General features: G+C 39.8%; 1 protein-coding gene across 1 annotated transcript in view; it reads right to left on the bottom strand.

The window, feature by feature from the left end:
- Nucleotides 1-19441, bottom strand: part of MEP1B (meprin A subunit beta) — a 48642-nt gene that overhangs the window by 17805 nt on the left and 11396 nt on the right. Inside the window, exons 8-11 of the mRNA XM_082499223.1 lie at nucleotides 2536-2554; nucleotides 2300-2350; nucleotides 2146-2189; nucleotides 1057-1129 (exon numbers count right to left, since the gene is read on the bottom strand). Coding sequence (XP_082355349.1) covers nucleotides 1057-1129; nucleotides 2146-2189; nucleotides 2300-2350; nucleotides 2536-2554 — 187 coding nt within the window. The remainder of the gene's footprint in view (nucleotides 1-1056; nucleotides 1130-2145; nucleotides 2190-2299; nucleotides 2351-2535; nucleotides 2555-19441) is intronic.

The following is a 19441-nucleotide window of genomic DNA, read 5'->3' as shown; positions in this document are numbered from 1 at the left end:
AGCCACGAGGTTTGTACTATGAGCTGTGTGGAGCAGGCCCTAAGGGTGGGTCTTGCTCCAGCAACGTTTGATTAAAATACACTGGCTTTGTTTCTGAAGTAAGGCCTGAGTAGGGACCTAAAAACCCATAAAGTAGTCTGTTCTGACATTATATCTTCCTCTTGTTTTGTTTCTGTGTAATTTTTCTGTGGTACTTCTGTATAAAATAGGACATGATGAGTATATAACGCATGACAGTGCATGGTTCTTAATTTTGCAAATTCTTTCATTTACTTTGCTGAGATTTATGTGAGCAAGTATTAAATAAACAGGGAATGAAGACATTGTATTTCACCTAGTACAGACCGCAGGCTACAGATCTCTCTTTGAGCCTCTCCAGCACTTGAACCATTAACATTATATCTGAGTTACTTCTTCTAAGAGACTTGCAGGGTTTCAACCCCTTCAGAGTTTTAGATCTGAATCTAAACTGGGGGTGGGTGATTTTTTATTTCCCCACGTTGTGTAGTAAGGGCACAAGCTCCCCATGCACTATGCAGTCAGAACACAAGCTCCCTGCCTCACTGTTTGCCTCTGCCATGCAGAGCCACAGCCGGGTGGATTCGAAGGGATGGAGACAAGCTATGACCTGTCCCTGACCCCATAACAGGGAACTCAGCAATGTGCCATTGCAAACTGCATTGCCTGCCCGAACGCCAATTTGCCTTTGGTGCTGTAGATAATGTAAATGGCCAGGTAAGCTTTCTTGCTTTAAAAAAATCTTCAGTGCCCTCTTTTACCTTCTGCTTGGTACAGTTTCACATCTCAGACATATGGCCTTAAGACCAAATCAATCTGCTGGGCCACAGCAATGGCAGGATAAGAACTATCCAAGAAAGGAGGTGAGAGCCAGCAGCAACACCAAGAGGATACACCCTGCTTGTGCATAGCCTGGCCCAATTCTGCTGTGGGAAATGGCCCGCTCGAGATGTGTGGATGCCACAGTATCTTTATCAAGCTGTATTTGCTATTTCAATCAACACGACATACAGACATTGTCAAAGGCAAATACTGTACCCAGGCTATCATCAAGGACGTAGGGGATAATGTGGGGCCACCGATAGTTGTCACCAATGATGGAGTTTCGTTCCTGAATATAAGAATGAAAGTAAGTATGCAGCTTCTAGCAAAAAGTGGTTTAAGATCAGGGATTACAATAGTGCTAAAGCAAAGCATGCCTCCTACAAGTTCATGTAAGACATATAAGGAATCAAAGAGCTCAGAAACATTGGAAGGTCACTTAGAGGTCTAAGGATTGGGTTTGAAATCCCTTCACTCCTTTCTCCCAGTGTCTCCAACTTCTGCAGCATTTTCTCTGTACAAATAACCCGAGATTTTGATGCATGTGTGAGAAGAGCTTCAGCTCCTGTGGTAATCATTAAGATCTAAAGTCCGAAAACTGCACAGAGATTAGTAATTCTGTAATTTTTCACAATTCAGGGCTTTGTTCCTGTGCCTTTAGCAAGTTCTTTCCTTGCTTCCACTGATATGCCCAAGACAAAGCAGTTCACCAAAAGAGAGAGTGAAACCCTACTGACTTTCAGGGGTACAAGACACTTTTGGGGTTTCTACTAGGAGACGTAACTTGCTGTGTACTATTTTTTTTTAATTGATCAGACAGGGATACTGCACAGGTGCCTTAAAATGTGGTATTACAGATCTAATTTTTCCTTTGGTTTTAGTGAATCTACTTACACGATTAAAGTTTTGCAGCATTAGTCTGTAAATATAATTGGCTCATAATAAATACTGCGCTGATAAATTAAGAATCTTTTATATAAACCTGTCTGGATGTGATCAGTGCTTCTGAATCTCTTAAAAGTACAAATAAGATAACCACAGTAAAGGAAACAAGAAGCTAATAATATTGATCTAATGGCTAAACTGACCTTATTCTGGATAATGTTTCTGCAAATGCACCCGACTCTTTCATTGTGTATGACATTTGGTAGAAATCTATTCCCAAACATGTTCAGTTTATTGTTACATAAAGAGCATTTACTGTTAGCAGGAGCAGGATGCATCAATCATTTCCATGCCAGTGATAATTTACATTGCCTAAGTCAATGACATGTTTCTGGTTTTATATTTTATATTTGAACTCACCCCGTCAAGTTTGATGTCTCCCTCAAAAAGGTCTAGTCCTAAAGCTAAAGGGAAGAGGAGATTAACGTTCAGTTATTGTATCGATCTGTGGCTACCGTAATGAAAATAACAAAACAAAATAAAAAATTAAAAGAGAAACTGAATTTTAAAAAACCTTCATTGATGTCAAAGATGTCTTGATCAGTTCCTCCATCTACGTCTATTTCTGAAAAATAAAAAGACAAGTGAGGTAGGACATTAGCCCTTGCTGTTATCTTTATGAAGTGTGAAAATTAATGCAATAACAATAACAGTAATTATAAATCTGTGTCTGTCCTAGCGATGTTTATGAGCAGCTGTTTTTGTTGACTGCCTCCCACGCATACAAATAGATCTCTAAACAGAACTCACCAGTTGTCTCCGGAGCAGGCTGGGAAGGGGGAAGAAAAAAAGATATTATTAGAAAGGCACATAATGAAATGCAGCTCACGTTACTCTCTCAACAGTATTAGAGATGAGATTTAAGCTCAACTGACAGCACTTAGCGCATGGCTTTTTATTGGATTGACTGGACACGTTGCCTTCTCATTTGACTGGAGATGTTTATTTGTTTATGTGCTGGTTTTGTGTCCTTCCCGCTTCAGGTTGCTCAACAAGTAAGTATCCCAGTACTGCTGCTGTGGAGTTTTCACAAGCGTTTTTCCCTCACAATCCAGGCAGTGCCTAATGGTCTTTCACAAAGGGGAAAAAAGAGCCTATCACTTCTATTAAATCAAGTATTACTACTCATCACATGCTGTATAGAGCCTGTAGAAGCCATGCTTGACTTTCCACTATAAAGCTGAAGACGGGCGAATAGAATGAGTTGCCCGGTGTCACGCAGCAGCTCTTTGAAGGACCGGGTACCTCAGCCCCAGTTCCATGCCTTAGCTGGGATCCGTTTACCTCAGCAATACCAACTCAAAGGCTATTTCTGCAACATGCAAAATCCAAGTTCCATACTGGAGTAAGACCATGATGAGATATACATAGCACACTTTTCCTTGCCGTAACATGCCCATAGAACACAATCTATATTCTTTTACTGGACTAGACACTTCATTTTGGACTGGTTTGGACATACTTGATGTAATACTATGCAACTATTTCTCATGCAGTAAGTAAAATAACGAACAGCCTTTCTAGGCAATTACTGCTGGGTGGGTTTTCCTGTTTCTCACCAGAAGTCTTGTATTCGTATGTTTGAAAAGACATTCACAAACTGAAGGTAAAAGACACCCTTAAATTCTAAGCTCTGACAATATAGATTACAGATATAGCAAATGGTTAGATAGAACACCAGTTCTGCAAAGCAGGGTGGTATTTTTACTTTTATTTTTACTATAGTTCCCCTCCCTCCCTGACTTTTTCTTTCTCCATATAAATAATTTGTTATCTTTTGTACATGCAGTTTTGCATGTCGGACTTATTTCTCAGTGTTATTTCTGCCACCTCCATTAAAAGCTATGAAGAAGAGTACAAGATCAGAATGTTGAAAAATGGAAAAAATCAAGTCCATGCAGTCCACAAGAATATTAATTTTGGTAATTTCTACCACCTGTATGACAGATAAGAAAATAGTATGGCCAGAATATTCAAGAGAGATTTAAATGCACATGTTCTTCTAGACCTGAGGTTTGGCACATAGTGATGGGAACAATTTTGACGGCAAACATAACTGTGGGCCCTGAAACTGATGGTGTTCATATAAAAACTTTAATCAAATGCAGGGGGGGGGGAGGGAAACAACTTCCATGAAATTTCTTCATATGGAAAAGGTTCAGAAAGAAAGGTTTGAAATTGTCAAAATGTCCTATTTCAGCTTTTTAATGAAAGATTCATTTTCAACCTGAAATGACTGTCTTGTGAAAACTTCAGCAAATGGCAGAAAAACATATTGTAAACACAAACCCCATTTTATCATTTTGATTCACCTGAACTAAAATCAATTCAAACTGTTGCTTCACAGTTTTCGTGAAATTTTGATCACTTATTCTGATTGTCAAGGAGGGGAAACCCATTTTTTGCCTAACCAAGTTAAACCTATAATTTATACGTTTAAGAGAGATAATGCCTAATTGGTATGAGCTGGCAGAATCAAATGCTTAATATCTGAATGTTATATAAACAGGCAAAGTTTTTAATCAACACCAACTTCTCCTTCTTAATTTTCTTAATGAAAGCTACCACCCACATATGTCCTTGCCCAGCCTAAATGCAGGATTTTGACCTTGAAGCGTTGGTTACAAAAACATTGAGTAGAATCTGTTTCCTGACTCAATTTCTCCTGGAACAGCCCTGTTTCAGTACATCACAGTCTTAGATTGTTTCAAAATTCGGTGGATTTTAACATATCTGCGTCTTAAAAACGTAGTGTCACTGTAGAAAACTGACAGAGTCCATTGAAAAACTGTTTCCAGAGTTGGGCAGATGCAAATGCTGAAGTATTGATTTTGGTCTCCCATTTCACCGAGTTAACAGGTATTATTCAGGTTTACATTGATACATGATAAATAAGGATGGGGACTTCAGAAAAAAAAGATTAAGCATATAATTGTATACAGATACAGTTTAATAACGAAAAATATCTTTTCCAGACAAACCATGCATAAATCTGAAATGTCAATAGACTCCTCTTACATTCTGAAGTTCTATTGCAGATATATCCTCTCATTACATTTCTTTATCACTGGATATGCGTAAGACAGCATCCAGTCCACATATTCCAGTTTTGAACTGAAAGTGCAGCTTGTAAAACAAGCTAAAAGTACATGGGCAAAGCGTGTAACACATTCGGAAGACTTCGTCTTCTTTTAAACTCCCACTCTTACACAGATTTCTAGCTAACACGGAAGAAAAAAATGACAAGTAAAGCTTGCAATATTCAAAAATTAAAATCACATTATCGTCTTTTCTGTTAAAGATTGTTGATGGGGGAGAAAAATCACACCTATATGTGTTGAATCCCCTTATAACCATTAATGGAGAGTAGAATGCTTCTACTGCTCCAATAATTGTAAACTGCAACGTTCCCATATCTACTAATCAGAAAACATAATTTTGCTAAAGGTAAAATCTGGCTTGCTCATGGAAAAGCTCCTCTATCTGCAGGAAAAGCTCACAAACTGAAATCAATGCAGTTAAGTCCATCGCTACTTTTGCTGCGTAAACCAAAATGTGAGTCCATGGCTGAAGAATGACAAATTCAGCGATCGACTGAAATCCAGGCTGGTCCTCAGTGTCTGAAAACTGCTGCTGAATGTTTTATGCTGAAGGAATTCCTTTCACCACTCCTTTCCACTTCCTTCTCAACAAAACTGGAAGAGGGCAGGTTCAGATTAAACATTAGGAAGAAGTTTTTCACTTTGAGGGTGGTAAGGCACTGGAACAGGTTGCCCAGAGAGGTTGTTGAGGCCCCATCCCTGGAGGTGTTCAAGGCCAGGCTGGATGGGGCTTTGAGCAACCTGGTCTAGTGGGAGGTTTCCCTGCCTATGGCAGGGGGGTTGGAACTCAATGATCTTCAAGGTCCTTTCCAACCCAAACCATTCTATGATTCTATGAATACTAGGCCTTTAGTCCTGTGAATCTCAACAGCAAAATACTCAGTTTCAAAAGGACTATTTCTGCGTATAAATATTACTCATTTGAGTAGCAACAGCTTCGGTCTCAATACCAGCCTGACAACTGAGACCTATATAATGCATTTCCAGTCTGAAAGATTGTAAATAAATAACAAATTCACAGTTCACAGTCCCATATAGAGGAAGGTTATATTACCTGCAGTGTACCAAAGAGGAATCTAAGATTCAGTTTAACCAATGCTACTTTTAAATCTAGACACACACAAAATTCTGAACATTTATTAGTCCCTAACTTTGGCAAACAACATGGTTTACGTGAATTAAGTTACATTAAAGGTTGGTCAAACCATGGCTTGTGAGCACATTTAACTGGCAAATAATTCAAGTGCATCTTGAATGAGCGGGAAACATCTGACCCATTTTAGTCACGTAAAAACTAGGTAAGTAGACTCAGTAATCAGTGGAGAAACAAATGGGCAATTGTGTACATAATGAATCTGTCCCCAAAATAGGTATGGTACCACCATGATGCCCTGGCATCTCCAGAAGATGGTCCACCTCACCTAGCCTGGACATCTATTCAAGGATGTGGTACGTCAACCCATAAAAATTTCCCTGCCTCACCATGAACTTCAGATGGAGTATAGTCAACCAGTTTAGATGAGACACCCTAACAGTGTTTTCTCTGAACTATATAACTTTTAGTATCTGCATCCAGAAATACAAAAGAAGCCCTTCCTGGCCATAAGGCATATGGAAATTAATTAGCCTTGGTGATCAGAAGCCCCTCTTTCCACAGGACCTGATTATTAGGAGCCAGTTCAATGTGTGATAGCTTGTAGATGTTAGCAACACCCTGCATCACCTACTACATGCTTTACCAAAGCCTGTAGAAGAATCTAAACAAGGCTGAGACTTGTTTTTCCAAAAGGTTGGACGCAGAAGAACAGGTAGTTATGATGGGCAGTGGAAATACAAGTGAAGTGTGGGATTGGGGTAGTGGGGAATAGGAGAGGACTACAGGAAAGTTGGGGACATGAGGTTGAGCTCTTGACTTAGGGAGATGTACGAGCACGTGTTCATGGAGAGGAAGAAGATGCGACGGCCACAGTGAGATATTAGAGCTGGATTCATAGAATCAAACAGTTAAGCTGCATAACTTAAAATAGATAACGTTATTCCACTTAAATAATGTCACAGTAAGTAATAACTACTCTGTAGACTACCCTGAAGCTATGAGGAGATGAAATGAACTTTCAGCAACCTACTGGGTTCTGATCTCCAAAATAATCATATTGTGTATCACCAAAATTCCTGGCCTCTACAATAAATTATCACAAGATGAGCAAAATACTACATTGACAACAAAATAAAGGAAATACAAAATCTCAATTGTTACTTTTTAGCATTAAATAGCTCAGCTGGATTGGAGTTGTTAAAAAGCATATCCAGTGGCTACAAAGGCATCGATTTCCATATCAAATATATTGTGTTACAGAAAAAAAAAAATCATATTTCCATTCAAATATGGAGTAGCAAAATAAATGTTAATACTTATCTTGGTTCTAGCGCGGGGCTTGCTGTTCTGGTAATGTTACTTTGAATAGTAGTGGACATTTTGCTTAGATGGGAAATGCAAGATAAGCACTTCCCATGTGTAGCCAGGCCTATTAAAAATAGCAGCACTAAGACCTCAAGGAAACAGAAATCTTTCTCTTCCAGGCAGAAAACAACAGAATTCTTGTTTTGCAAAAGCGACATACTTAAGTCTTTTCTTCTCAAAGTCATCTTAAGCTCAGTTGCTTACTTGATCATATAAAGCATATGCATTCTTTGTTTTCCTACCTGACTCCAGACCACCTGAAGAAGAAGCCAAATTAGGAGTGCAGACACAGAAAAGCAGCCCATGTTGTTATCCAGTCAGCAGGTGCATGGACAGAATTTCAGACCAACTTGGTATTTAAGACAGTAAATACCATAAATCAAAACCTTTGTCCTTTCATTAACTATTAACTTGTTTACCTTTTTCCTGTTCAGTAAGCAAAAAGGCCCTCATTATTATACTACAATAACTTACATATAGTTTAACTATTTTTAAGCACTGTCGTGAGAAGAAGTATTGGACACAAAATGAAATGCAGGATGAAATGGACACAAGAAAATGGAAATAGAGAGGAAATGGACACAATGAAATACAGGAAATTCCATTTAAATATAAGAAAACCTTTTTTTTTTTTATTCTAAGGATTTTTAAGCACTGGAACAAGTTGCCTAAGGAAGTTGTGGAGTCTCCATCCTTGGAGACAGTCAGAACCCAACCAGACGCAGCCCTGAGCAACCTGCTGCAGGTGACCTTGCTGCTAGCAGGGGGATTGGACTCGGCGATCTCCAGAGGTGCCTTCCCACCTCAGCCATCTTGTGACTCAGTGAATAGAGCTGGCACTAAGACCTTTTGAACAACTGAAAGCTAGCAAAACTCTTGGGAGGTTAAGACATTAATACATTAATAAATATGTATTTTTTGACAGAAAGTGAAAATGGGAAATGTGCGCACATTAAAAAAAATTGTCAGCAAAATAACTTCAGTATTTTGCTTTTAGAAAAGGCAGTGCCATTTCTATTGTTGATATTTGTGAAACACTGCACTTGTCACTAACTCAAATAATGGTTTTCTTCTGGATTATTTAAAAATTCCATAAATATTATTTTTTTAAATATCAGTACCATTGTACTATCACCACTGTCTGTTACTCTTTGGAGTCTTAGTTTCTTCCAACTTCAGTCATCCGTTCTACTTACTAGCTGCCAGAGAGTGCTGATATTGCCACGGTTTCTTCTTACGCTTAAACCGAAGGTACTTGTGGTAATTGCATGACCAGACTCGACTAACCTTTTACTTTTTCCTTTCCCAGACCAACTACCTGGTTAGAACACCACAAAAACTAAAACTGGCAGTTAGATTTTGTATTGTAAATACAGACTCCCAAACTGAAGCGCATCTACACCAGTGCACGCAGCATGGGCAACAAACAGAAGGAGCTGGAAGTCATTGTGCAGCAGGAAAACTATGATATAGTTGCCATCACAGAAACATGGTGGGATGACTCGCACAACTGGAGTGCTGCAATGGATGGCTATAAACTCTTCAGAAGGGACAGGCAAGGAAGGAGAGGCGGTGGGGAGCATTTTGATTGTCTAGAGCTTAATGATGGTGACAATAGGGTTGAGTGCTTTTGGGTAAGAATCCGGAGGAAGGCCAACAAGGCAGATACCGTGGTGGGAGTCTGTTACAGACCACCCAACCAGGATGAAGAGGCAGACAAAATATTCTATAAGCAGCTGGGAGAAGTCTCACCGTCATTAGCCCTTGTTCTTGTGGGAGAGTTCAACTTACCAGATATCTGCTGGGAATACAACACAGCTGAGAGGAAACAGTCTAGGAGGTTCCTGGAGTGTGTGGAAGATAACTTCCTGACACAGCGGGTGAGGGAGCCAACTAGGGAAGGCAACCCACTGGACCTGTTGTTTGCGAACAGAAAAGGACTTGTGGGTGATATGATGATTGGAGGCCATCTTGGACATAGCAGCCACAAAACGATAGGTTTTGATTCTTGGAGAAGTAAGGAGGGGGGTCAGCTGAGCTGCTACCTTGGACTTCCAGAGGGCAGACTTTGGCCTGTTTAGGAGCCTGGTTGACAGAGTCCCTTGGGAGGAATCCTGAAAGGCAAAGGAGTCCAGGAAGGCACAACATTCTTCAAGGAGGAAATATTATCTGATAAGAACAGGTTGTTCCTAAGTAATGAGGACACCAGAGCAATTTCTAGCTGCTCAGATCCACACTTATTTCATTGCTGATCTATTGAGAAGCAGCAGTTGTAGATATTGTTGTTCTTATAATGTTAGGTTTTTTCTACAAAAGTAACAATAAGTATTGTAATCCTCTACCCACCAATAACGATGGTGTCAACTGTTCTCAAGTCAGTGATATCTGGGAGGTTGAAAAGCTCTTTTGTCAAGATTTCTTCTGCAAGTTCAGCAGTCCTTGAACTCGGCATGCCGTCATCTTCAGCTGCTGGGATATGATGGTAGTTCTTCTTTTGGAGCCTGTCTAGGATAGATTGGTTACGTCCGCACTAACAAGTACTTCAAACCAACTGGAACAGAGCCGTACATTGAAACACGTGGCAGTAAGAACCCAGCATCTCATCTATGCTGTACACATATCAAAGGGTTTTACTTAAGACTGGCTACGATTTGATCCCAAGGACTGGATGTCAGTGGCAACAACTGGACTGCTTTAGGTGAGGATCTGAAGAACGTACTCTGGTTTAGTTTCAAATCTAAGGAACTCTATTTGGACACTCCAAAACTGCTCTGTGATGTGAACTAAAGCATGGTAAGTGGGAATGATAATGATGATAATACTTGCTTAAAAAATACACTCCTGATCAAAACTAAAAGGCTATGTAGCTGCACCTTGATCACAGTACCTTACAAGTGTTTTCTTGAGATGGTGGACTATGATGAACTCAAAGAAACAGCACATTTTTTGGTCTTACTACTTGGTGTTGGAAGAAAGCCTAAAAGCCTGTTTTTCTACTTCTTTGATTGCTTTTACAGGCATATATTAAGACAATCTGCTCTCAGTTCCCACATACCTACTTTTAAGATGGTGTCCCCCAGGGGTCAATACTCGGTCCAATTTTGTTTAATATATTCATTAATGACCTGGATGAGGGGACAGAGTGTATCCTCAGCAAGTTTGCTGATGATACCAAACTGGGTGGGGTGGCTGACACCCCAGAGGGCCATGCTGCCATCCAGCGTGACCTGGACAGGCTGGAGAGCTGGGCAGAGAAGAACCTAATGAGGTTCAAAAAAACCAAGTGCAAGGTCCTGCACCTGGGGAGGAAGAATGCTAGGCACCAGTACAGGTTAGGGGAGGACCTGATGAGAAGTAGCTCAGAGGAGAAGGATCTGGGGGTTGTGGTAGACAGTAAATTATCCATGGCCCAGCAATGTGCCCTTGTTGCCAAAAAGGCCAATGGAATCCTGGGCTGCATAGGGAAGAGTGTGGCCAGTAGGTCGAGGGAGGTCATTCTCCCCCTCTACTCTGCACTGGTGAGGCCACAACTGGAATACTGTGTCCAGTTTTGGGCTCCCCAGTTCAAGAGGGACAGGGAACTGCTGGAGCGAGTCCAGCGAAGGGCAACTAAGACGATTGAGGGCTTGGAGCATCTGCCTTATGAGGAAAGGCTGAGAGAGCTGGGACTCTTTAGCCTGCAGAACAGAAGGCTGAGGGGAGACCTTATTATGGCGTACAAGTATCTAAAGGGTGGGTTGAAGGAGGATGGAGTCAGGCTCTTTTCAATGGTTCCCAGTGACAGGACGAGGGGCAATGGGCACAAGTTAGAACACAGGAAGTTCCGTTCAAATACACGGAAACAGTTCTTTACGGTGAGGGTGACAGAGCACTGGAACAGGCTGCCCAGGGAGGTTGTGGAGTCCCCTTCTCTGGAGATTTTCAAGACCCACCTGGATGCAGTCCTGAGTAATGTGCTCTGGGCAATCCTGCTTTAGCAGGGGAGTTGGACTAGATGATCTCTAGAGGTCCCTTCCAACTCTGAAAATTCTGTGATTCTGTGAAGATGCATCAACCAGCACTGAGACCTCACACCAATCTCTTCACAATAGGAGACAGGAGGATGGTTTTCCTGTCACAAAGAAGGGCTGTATGAACCTCTGTGTCAAGACCACCACTGCTCTCAGGACTGGCTAAAAAGCGAGTTACCCAAAGAAAACACTTGAAGGTGTTGGAATGGGCATATAGTAACACCAAACAGAGAAGGCATCAAAGTTATATGCTAACACTGCATTGTAAAATACAGTCTCTATACACATTTTTCCTCCAATCCACGCTGCTTTTTAATTAAACTCAGAGTTTTGACACCTCAACCAGTTACCTGGTATAATAAACAAGATGCAATAGAAAATTAAATATACGAACAACAGAACATCAGGACTTTTAAGGCAGAAGTTCTTGGCATAAATTTCAGCGTCACCCATGAAGTAGCTAAATGTTTTTTTAATACACGTTAAGGAGAAAGTAATAAATAGATGGGCAGTCTTAAGGAAGGTTTTTTCCTATCTAATCATGGAAGATTGTTTCTACATACCTTATCTACTTTTGTGACCACATTCTCTACAATGACAAACATCTTGCTTTGTCACTGACTTACTATCTAAGTTCAGGCAATATGCTCACCCCTTATTTTCTTTAAGAGTTTTACCACATGACTCCTTGCATTTTTCTTTGAAGATGAAAAGCACTGTAGCCATATCATACTTCTAAGACTGAGGCCCACAGTAAGAAATAACTGAGTATTGCTGGAGATGAATTAATAAAGGACAGTGCAACTTTGAATAGATGGTGGGCATTTTCGGACATACAAAAAGAACAGCAGTCTTAGATCTTTTCTTCATTCTGCAGTTACTTGGCATATAACAGCCAAAAGTAACAGACTTCCTTTATTGACACCGTCAGGGACCTGTGGAATTCAAGGATGTTATTTCCATTATTATGTTGATCTGCAGGTAGAGTCCACCAGTGGCCCAACTACAAGCTCTGCATTTGAGGAAAAGTAAAAACATTAAACACAAAGCAGAAGGAGCAGGTCTTTAGCTCATTGATTGCTTTTTCCTTTCTTGCAATTCTTTGCCTTGAACATATTTGACAACTTTTATGAGTGCTAAGCTATCTAGTAAGCCCTGAGTAACTGTAAGAGATACCTGCAAAATCTGAGCTTTTGCCAGCCAATTACATTTCTTTCCCCATAGTCCCACGTGCTCCCGTGATGCTAGTAGAAGTAACGAGAAGGAAAGACATCAGAACTTGAAGTGGAGCTTGCTGCAGATCTATTGCAATGACCACTTGCATCCCTTGCTAAGCTAACATCACTAGCACCAGACAGGTGGGAAGCACCCAGGAGCAGTGTGTTCCCTAGGGCAGGCACCGTCTCTTTGTGCCTCCCCAGTAGCACTGTGGCCAGCAGGCACTGATGCAGCACAGGTAATAATAGTACCACGCTGCCTGCTATCCCACTGCCTTGTTGCAGTAGGAACATCCATCAGGTGTTGCCCAAAGCAGATGGGGAACGTGGCCTGCTTTAGTCTTCTTCGTAAAGCTATGTCTGCAGATAGTAATCTGGGAAGAGACAGTAATGGGGGCAGAGAGATTGGAAAATATTAAGTACAGGAGAGCAACAATGCTCTTTTTAAAAGCCAAAGGAATTTAATTTCAAAATGCAATGTCAGCTAACTACAGAGAACCATAAAAACAATTAAAAATAGCTCTATACAGACAGAGATTTTCTAGCTTTTTTTGTAGGTAGTTTCATATTTGAATAGGTTTGTTGATCTTCTGTATCTCATTACAGACACTTTTATAATTTTGCTATCAGTATACTGCTCAGTGAACAACAGTGATTCATGGTTGCTTGTTGACATTTGGGTGGAACCTGACTGATCATGAGTTTCAATGTCAGCTTCATGTGATATGAATTCAGCAAATAATCTTGAAAAGTGCTGGCTTGTAGAGCATTATGTACCTCACTTAGCAGTGCTTATAGGCCAAATGTTAAAGAGTAGAAGGATATTCAAATAGTGTATTATCCTCAGCAGATTGTCCCTTGCCCTGTCTCAAACTTCCTGTATTACCTTGCACACATTAGTTTCACTTTTTAAGTTAATCTCCCAAACGGGGATAACATTACATTAGTATCTCCAAGGCGATGAGGCAAACGTACCAATGAAGATAAGAGTTGCCAGATAAACCTGCAAGATAAGAGACCCTCAATCAAATCCAAAAAGTTTCGAGTTGAACATCTATGTATTTCATGTCAGGAAACTCCAATGTTTACAAACCTAGCAGGCATCGTATGGAATATAATGTAAGAAAGTGAAAATTAAAACAGATATCAAATACAAGCATTCCATCTTCTTGCAGAGGAGCAAACAAGACACGTTTGCTTTGATTAAGAGCTATCAAGAAAACGAAGAAGACCTCAAGTTTCTTCCCAGTGCTTAGCTACAGGTAAATTAAAAAGTAAACAGCAGAAGCTAGGGTGTATAACATCACACCCCTTACTGCCCACTGCGACTTCAGACATGTACTTTAACCATTACTTTTGTGTGAGAAAACAGTGTTTCACAAATTAAATAATTACTCATACAGGATTACACCTCTCCCCCTTTCACGGGAATCTGAATCATGTCCAACGCGTTTTTACACAAGCACATTTTATGATAAATATGAATCAGATTGTGAAACAAATTGTGACTGGTAAGCACCTACTACAACAGCTGTAGCTGGTCACTGAGTATCACGCCACCACAGAAGCATACTCCAGGGATATCCAGTTCTCTCTGAGATGACAGAGTATGAGCCTTAGCTGGGGGGATTCCTCTCCATTCCAGAGACCTGTAGCAACCCCAAACTACTGCGTGTCCAGCCAAAGAGCAACTTAAAAGACTTCAGTAATATAAAGGGATAATGAAGCTTACCTGTACTTGGCACCAGGCAGACCTGCTCACCGCAGCAGCTGGGAGATGTAATTAGCGAGGTCGTTGACATGTGTAGTTTCAGAAAGCAAAAAGTCAAAACCCAGCGACAGCCCTATGGCTTGTTAGCACAGAATCCAACAGTCCTCAGATGCCCCCGTGTGATTCGTACGCGCACTACAACGCTTTAGTTTTAAAGACGACCTCTAAAGAACACGTTTGGGGAAGGAAAGGTCTTGCAAGTACACGGAGTTTGCATGAACATGTTACATTTTATGTTCATTCGTGCATGGGGTAACTCCGTTCTTCCCAGAGTGAAGTCCCAGGGGAACACTGCTTACTTGCCACAGATGATAAATCACACAAGTAAATCTGTAAATTTGAGGATTTAATGTAAATTAGAAATATTCTTTCCATAGATTGGAATGATCCCAGTCAGTCTTTTAACCCCTAAAACATATAGAAGATTTGTTACATTTTATGAAATGTAACAAATAGAAATCTCGTATCTAAAAGTATCTCAGAGTACAACTACCTAGTGAATTACTACACTCATTTAGAGACGACCCAAAAATGTTCAGTGCCCTCTTGTGGTTTGAATTATGAAAGAAGAAAAATTCCCACGACAAACTACTCAAGTTTGAACAGTCTCACAACTGAGGTGGCAGATAAATTACACCTTTTGTGACACCACTGCCACAACCATTACCCGGGAGAAAAAAAAAACTACCATCTTCCTACTGTCTTCTGTCCACGCTTGCAAAAACAGAGAACCTAATGCAAGGATTTCTAGAAAACAAGTACCTATTACTGTGCGCAGGTCTGCCTGAGACGTTTTTGATTTTAAACATCCTCCTGATCTCTGCAATCCAAAAAAATACCCTTCCCTCAAAGAAAACAACCAAGTAAATGCTTCTAGCATATAAACAAACAAACAAACTAAACCCCACAAACAAGCAACCCTCCCCCCCCCCCAAACCAAACCAAAAACCTCTGACTGGTAAGATGTTCAGATTCTTTCAAACTGCAAACACATTCTGAGAAATATAAATTCCTCCAAGCCACAGAAGTAAACACGACAGCCGAACTCTGGAAATTATTGATGCAAAGTTTCTTAATTACTCTATTTATCCCTGAGGCTCACATCAGCCCCAAGATATTGAGTGCAGCCAAGGAGCTTATAAAACATACAGAATATGAGACAATACTTAGTAGCTAAGTAATATAATTGTAGCTATTTAGTTGCTGATTACCTTAAAAGACAGAAAGGGGACTGGGAGGGAAACAGATAGGGTAAACTTATGGGAATTGCTGTAGGGAAATACAGAAGAAAAAAGAGAGACAGAAACACAAGTGTAGAGAAAGAATATAACGTAATAGTAAGGAGCACTTTTTGCAGCAACTAAGCATCCTCAGAAGCTCAGGCAAGTTCATAAACAGTATTCTGTCACTAAGCCCTGGGAAATGACCTGCAGCTTCATGGAGCTAAGGAACACATCCTAAATGTATACAGAGGATTGCAGGCAAAGATATAAAATGGAATTAGATGCTTTCCACAAAATGCATTTGGAATTGATGGGTTTTTCCTCCTTTTTTTTTTTTTTTTTTTTTTAATTTCCCAACAGCTTGGTGGGTGTGGGGGGGAATAAACATAAAATTTACTTTCCTGACTCTTTCCTGATCATATCCACTATACAGAGATCCACTATACAGAGATATATGACGGAGGAGGGAGAGGGATGGGATGACAGAATAAGGCTGGAAAATAAAGAGGTGAAAACTGGTCCTTCCCAAAGCAGACCTACAGTTTGAGGTAAGAAATGGTACAGACCTACTTTACTTATGAGGGAAAAAAAGTCCATGCTTTGACCCTTGCAAGGGCCTGGTAATTCACTGGGAAGTGGCATTCTTAACATTATTGAAAAGCCTTCTCATAGTAGAGGCCCTGAATGTTGTTTCCTACGTGTTTTCAAACATACCCGCAACAGAACACAAAAGAAATCTGGTATCTAGAGCTAGTTTAAATGCACACTGTACTGAGAACAGACTAGGCAGTGTTTGTGCCCTCTCATTGCTAGTTTTTCCAATTCTAAAAGAACCCCGAAGATGCTTTTGTCGTATATTCTTGTAGCTCTGCTTGCCATCAATAAAGCAACCTTGGCTGCCAGGTTCTGCAGCCATTTCACAAATGGCACAGCGTTTACAAGACACAGCAAAGCACACAACTCTTAAGAGCATACGTGAATTACTGTGTCTGTTTCAGCACAACATTGGAACAGGCTGCCCAGGGAAGTGGTGGAATTGCCATCCCTGGAGGTATTTAAAAGACGGGTAGACATGGTGCTTAGGGACATGGTTTAGCAGTGGTTTTGGCAGTGTTAGGTTAATGGTTGAACTTGATGATCTTAAAGGTCCCTTCCAGCCTAGACGATTCTATGATTCTATAAAATAAAAGATACAAAAAATACACTAGGTGTACCTTTTTATAGCAGAGTCCTCACAGACACTCATGTGTTCAAATCTCACCAGACTCAGAAGCCGCATCTAAAAAGAGGGACACAGGAATGCTTCCCAAATACAGAAAATCTTCTAGCCCTGACTACCTGTCAGAAGATGATCTGGGTGCAAGTCCCTCTCTCTCCCTGGGAATGAAGCCCTGGCTCAGGACTGGAGCAGGACAAAGAGTTTTGCAGAGCTCACATATCCTATAACCAACATACTGTCAATGAGAAGTAAACGCATGGACTGCATTCTTTCTAAATAATGAAATATGCATTGCTATAGTAAAAGAAAATTAAATGGAATCTGTAACAAAGGGCTTATAACCAGATTTAAGAGATACAATAATCCATTTAGAGCTCAGAAAATTACATTCTAAGGGGAAAGAACAATAAATTAATAAAAAGTAAATTTACATATTTTTCTGTATTTCTAGCATTCAAAATAAGACACTAACTCAATTCATAACTGTATTATCATCTGTATGTCCTTAGAATGTAAGAGCACAAAAAAATAATCAAAGTGTTTTTCAGCTCAGAAATACAGGGCAGAAAGATAAACCATCTAGATGCCACTGCACTGGTCCAGTGCTGCAACCAGCCCAAACTTATTGACAACTCTTTCCTCAGAAAAACATTACCTCTTCTTAGTAAATCTACCTTTAAATAACAAGGTTTTGCTACTGACCCCAAGTGTTACATACTCTTTCTCCTTTTTTATTATTTTATATTATTATATATTAAAATCACATCACACAGGGCAGCAACATATGAACACAGGAGGCAGAAACCTATCATTGTCACTGCTCATGGAAAGATCTTAAGATGTGATGTAAGGTAACTTGTCAGCTCATGAGAGGATAATGAGCCACAACTCATCACTTCCAGCAGCATATACGCCATTATAATAATTTAAAGTGTGAAAACATACAACTGACCATGTACTTAAGTTTAGAAAGCATCTGAAAAGAAGAAGTAGCATCAAGGGGACTGATCATCTTTATTATGCAACAAAGAGACAAACAGAAAATAAAATACTTTAATAGGAGAAAAAATAGAAGGTACAATTCAAACATAATATACCATATTGAAACAATACACAATGCAACACGAACGTGAAAACATTGTTAAACAGCAATCTTCTAGTGAAGATTGCATTTTGAGTAAAAGCATCACCCATCACAAATACACAGCTTTTTGTGCATGTCTGAGTTTCAGTGAGAAAGATCATGACCAGCAGCAGCACATTTAAATAGATTGTTTCATTTTCATTAAACGCTTACCTAGTGAATGTATTGGATGCAATTTCTTTATATTAAAAGTATAAAATCTTAAGCAAGGCAGCACCTGCCAATACAGATTTTAACGTATGCAAATAAGGAGAATAAACATTTTGCAAGGTTTTTTTATATTGCATTTATACACATTTGTTGCTTTAAAATGTGTATTCAAGTCTCTCAACATTTAAACATGACTAAAATGCTCAGCAACTACGCATCAAGTGACAACTAATTATTGCTATAGAAAAATTTGTTCCCAGAGTTTTAAAATAGATGTAATTTCATTTGCAATTCTCAAGATATGTTCAAGTAATAGAAATAGCTAGTTCCAGTGTCCATGAGGCATTCTGAATCTGTATTGGCTGTAGGCATTTATTGCCAGATCATATAAATATTTTATTGAATCTAAAAAAGTTAACTAAACTTACATATAACTATTAAAATCCTTAGGAAATGTATGCAGTAATAAAAACACCACGGTATGCGTTTTTATTTTAAAAAGCTAAAACTTTAGCATCGGGCTACCTTGACATTCCTTTCTGTCAAAGGGCGCTATTTCATAGTCGGCTTTGTAGAGGAAAAGAGAAGTATAAAGTCCAAACAACCTTTTCAGTTGGATCGGTGAACCACTCCAAATCTGTATGTGGTCACACAAGCACTAGAGCTGACAGACAAATGAGAATAGGCAGACAGGAGTACTGGGGGCGAACACGGAAGTTGGAGTACAAGATCAAAGTGTGGCCGGCTGCCAAAATACTGTATTAAGCCAGTAACAAAATGCAAGACATGTTAAGTTGTTATAAAAAGGATATAACCTTCATACATTTCTGAAATAGCCAACTTTTCTGCATTTTTAACCAGTTATCCCTTCAGTAATGTTTTACACTCTTAAAAAACAGAGGAAAGAAATATCAAGTTACAGCGTATAGCGTTTTCGTTCCAACATTCAACATGTTAGAACTAAGATTCAGTTTGGAAACCCATTACGTTGCAGAATGAGGCATTTCAACCTTACCAGTTTTGGAATATGAAATATCCCAGTATTCATAGAATAATCAAAACCTCTATTTGGAGAGCAAATGGAAGCCAGGGCACAAGAAGCAGATTGTACTTTAGCTGCACAGCTGATACTATTACATATAAGTCACCAACTAGACTAGGAAAATTACTGGGGATGTTCTCCACCATTCTCTCAATGGGTATATACAATACCCATTGCAAACAATACTTGCCAATGGGCTATGGCGACACAGAATGAAGAGTCAGTCCTGAAAGGTATACATTCAGAACAGTCTCTATTTGAACCTACAAAGTATAAGCTGTGCAGCTTGCTTTCCCCTTCTCCCCATTAGTATTAAAT

This window comes from Vanellus vanellus, assembly GCF_965231255.1.
Source record: "Vanellus vanellus genome assembly, chromosome: 2".
In the NCBI taxonomy this organism is placed as follows: Eukaryota; Metazoa; Chordata; class Aves; order Charadriiformes; family Charadriidae; genus Vanellus; species Vanellus vanellus.
Note: the sequence above shows the minus strand (reverse complement) of the source record. Positions and strands in the feature narration are given on the sequence as shown.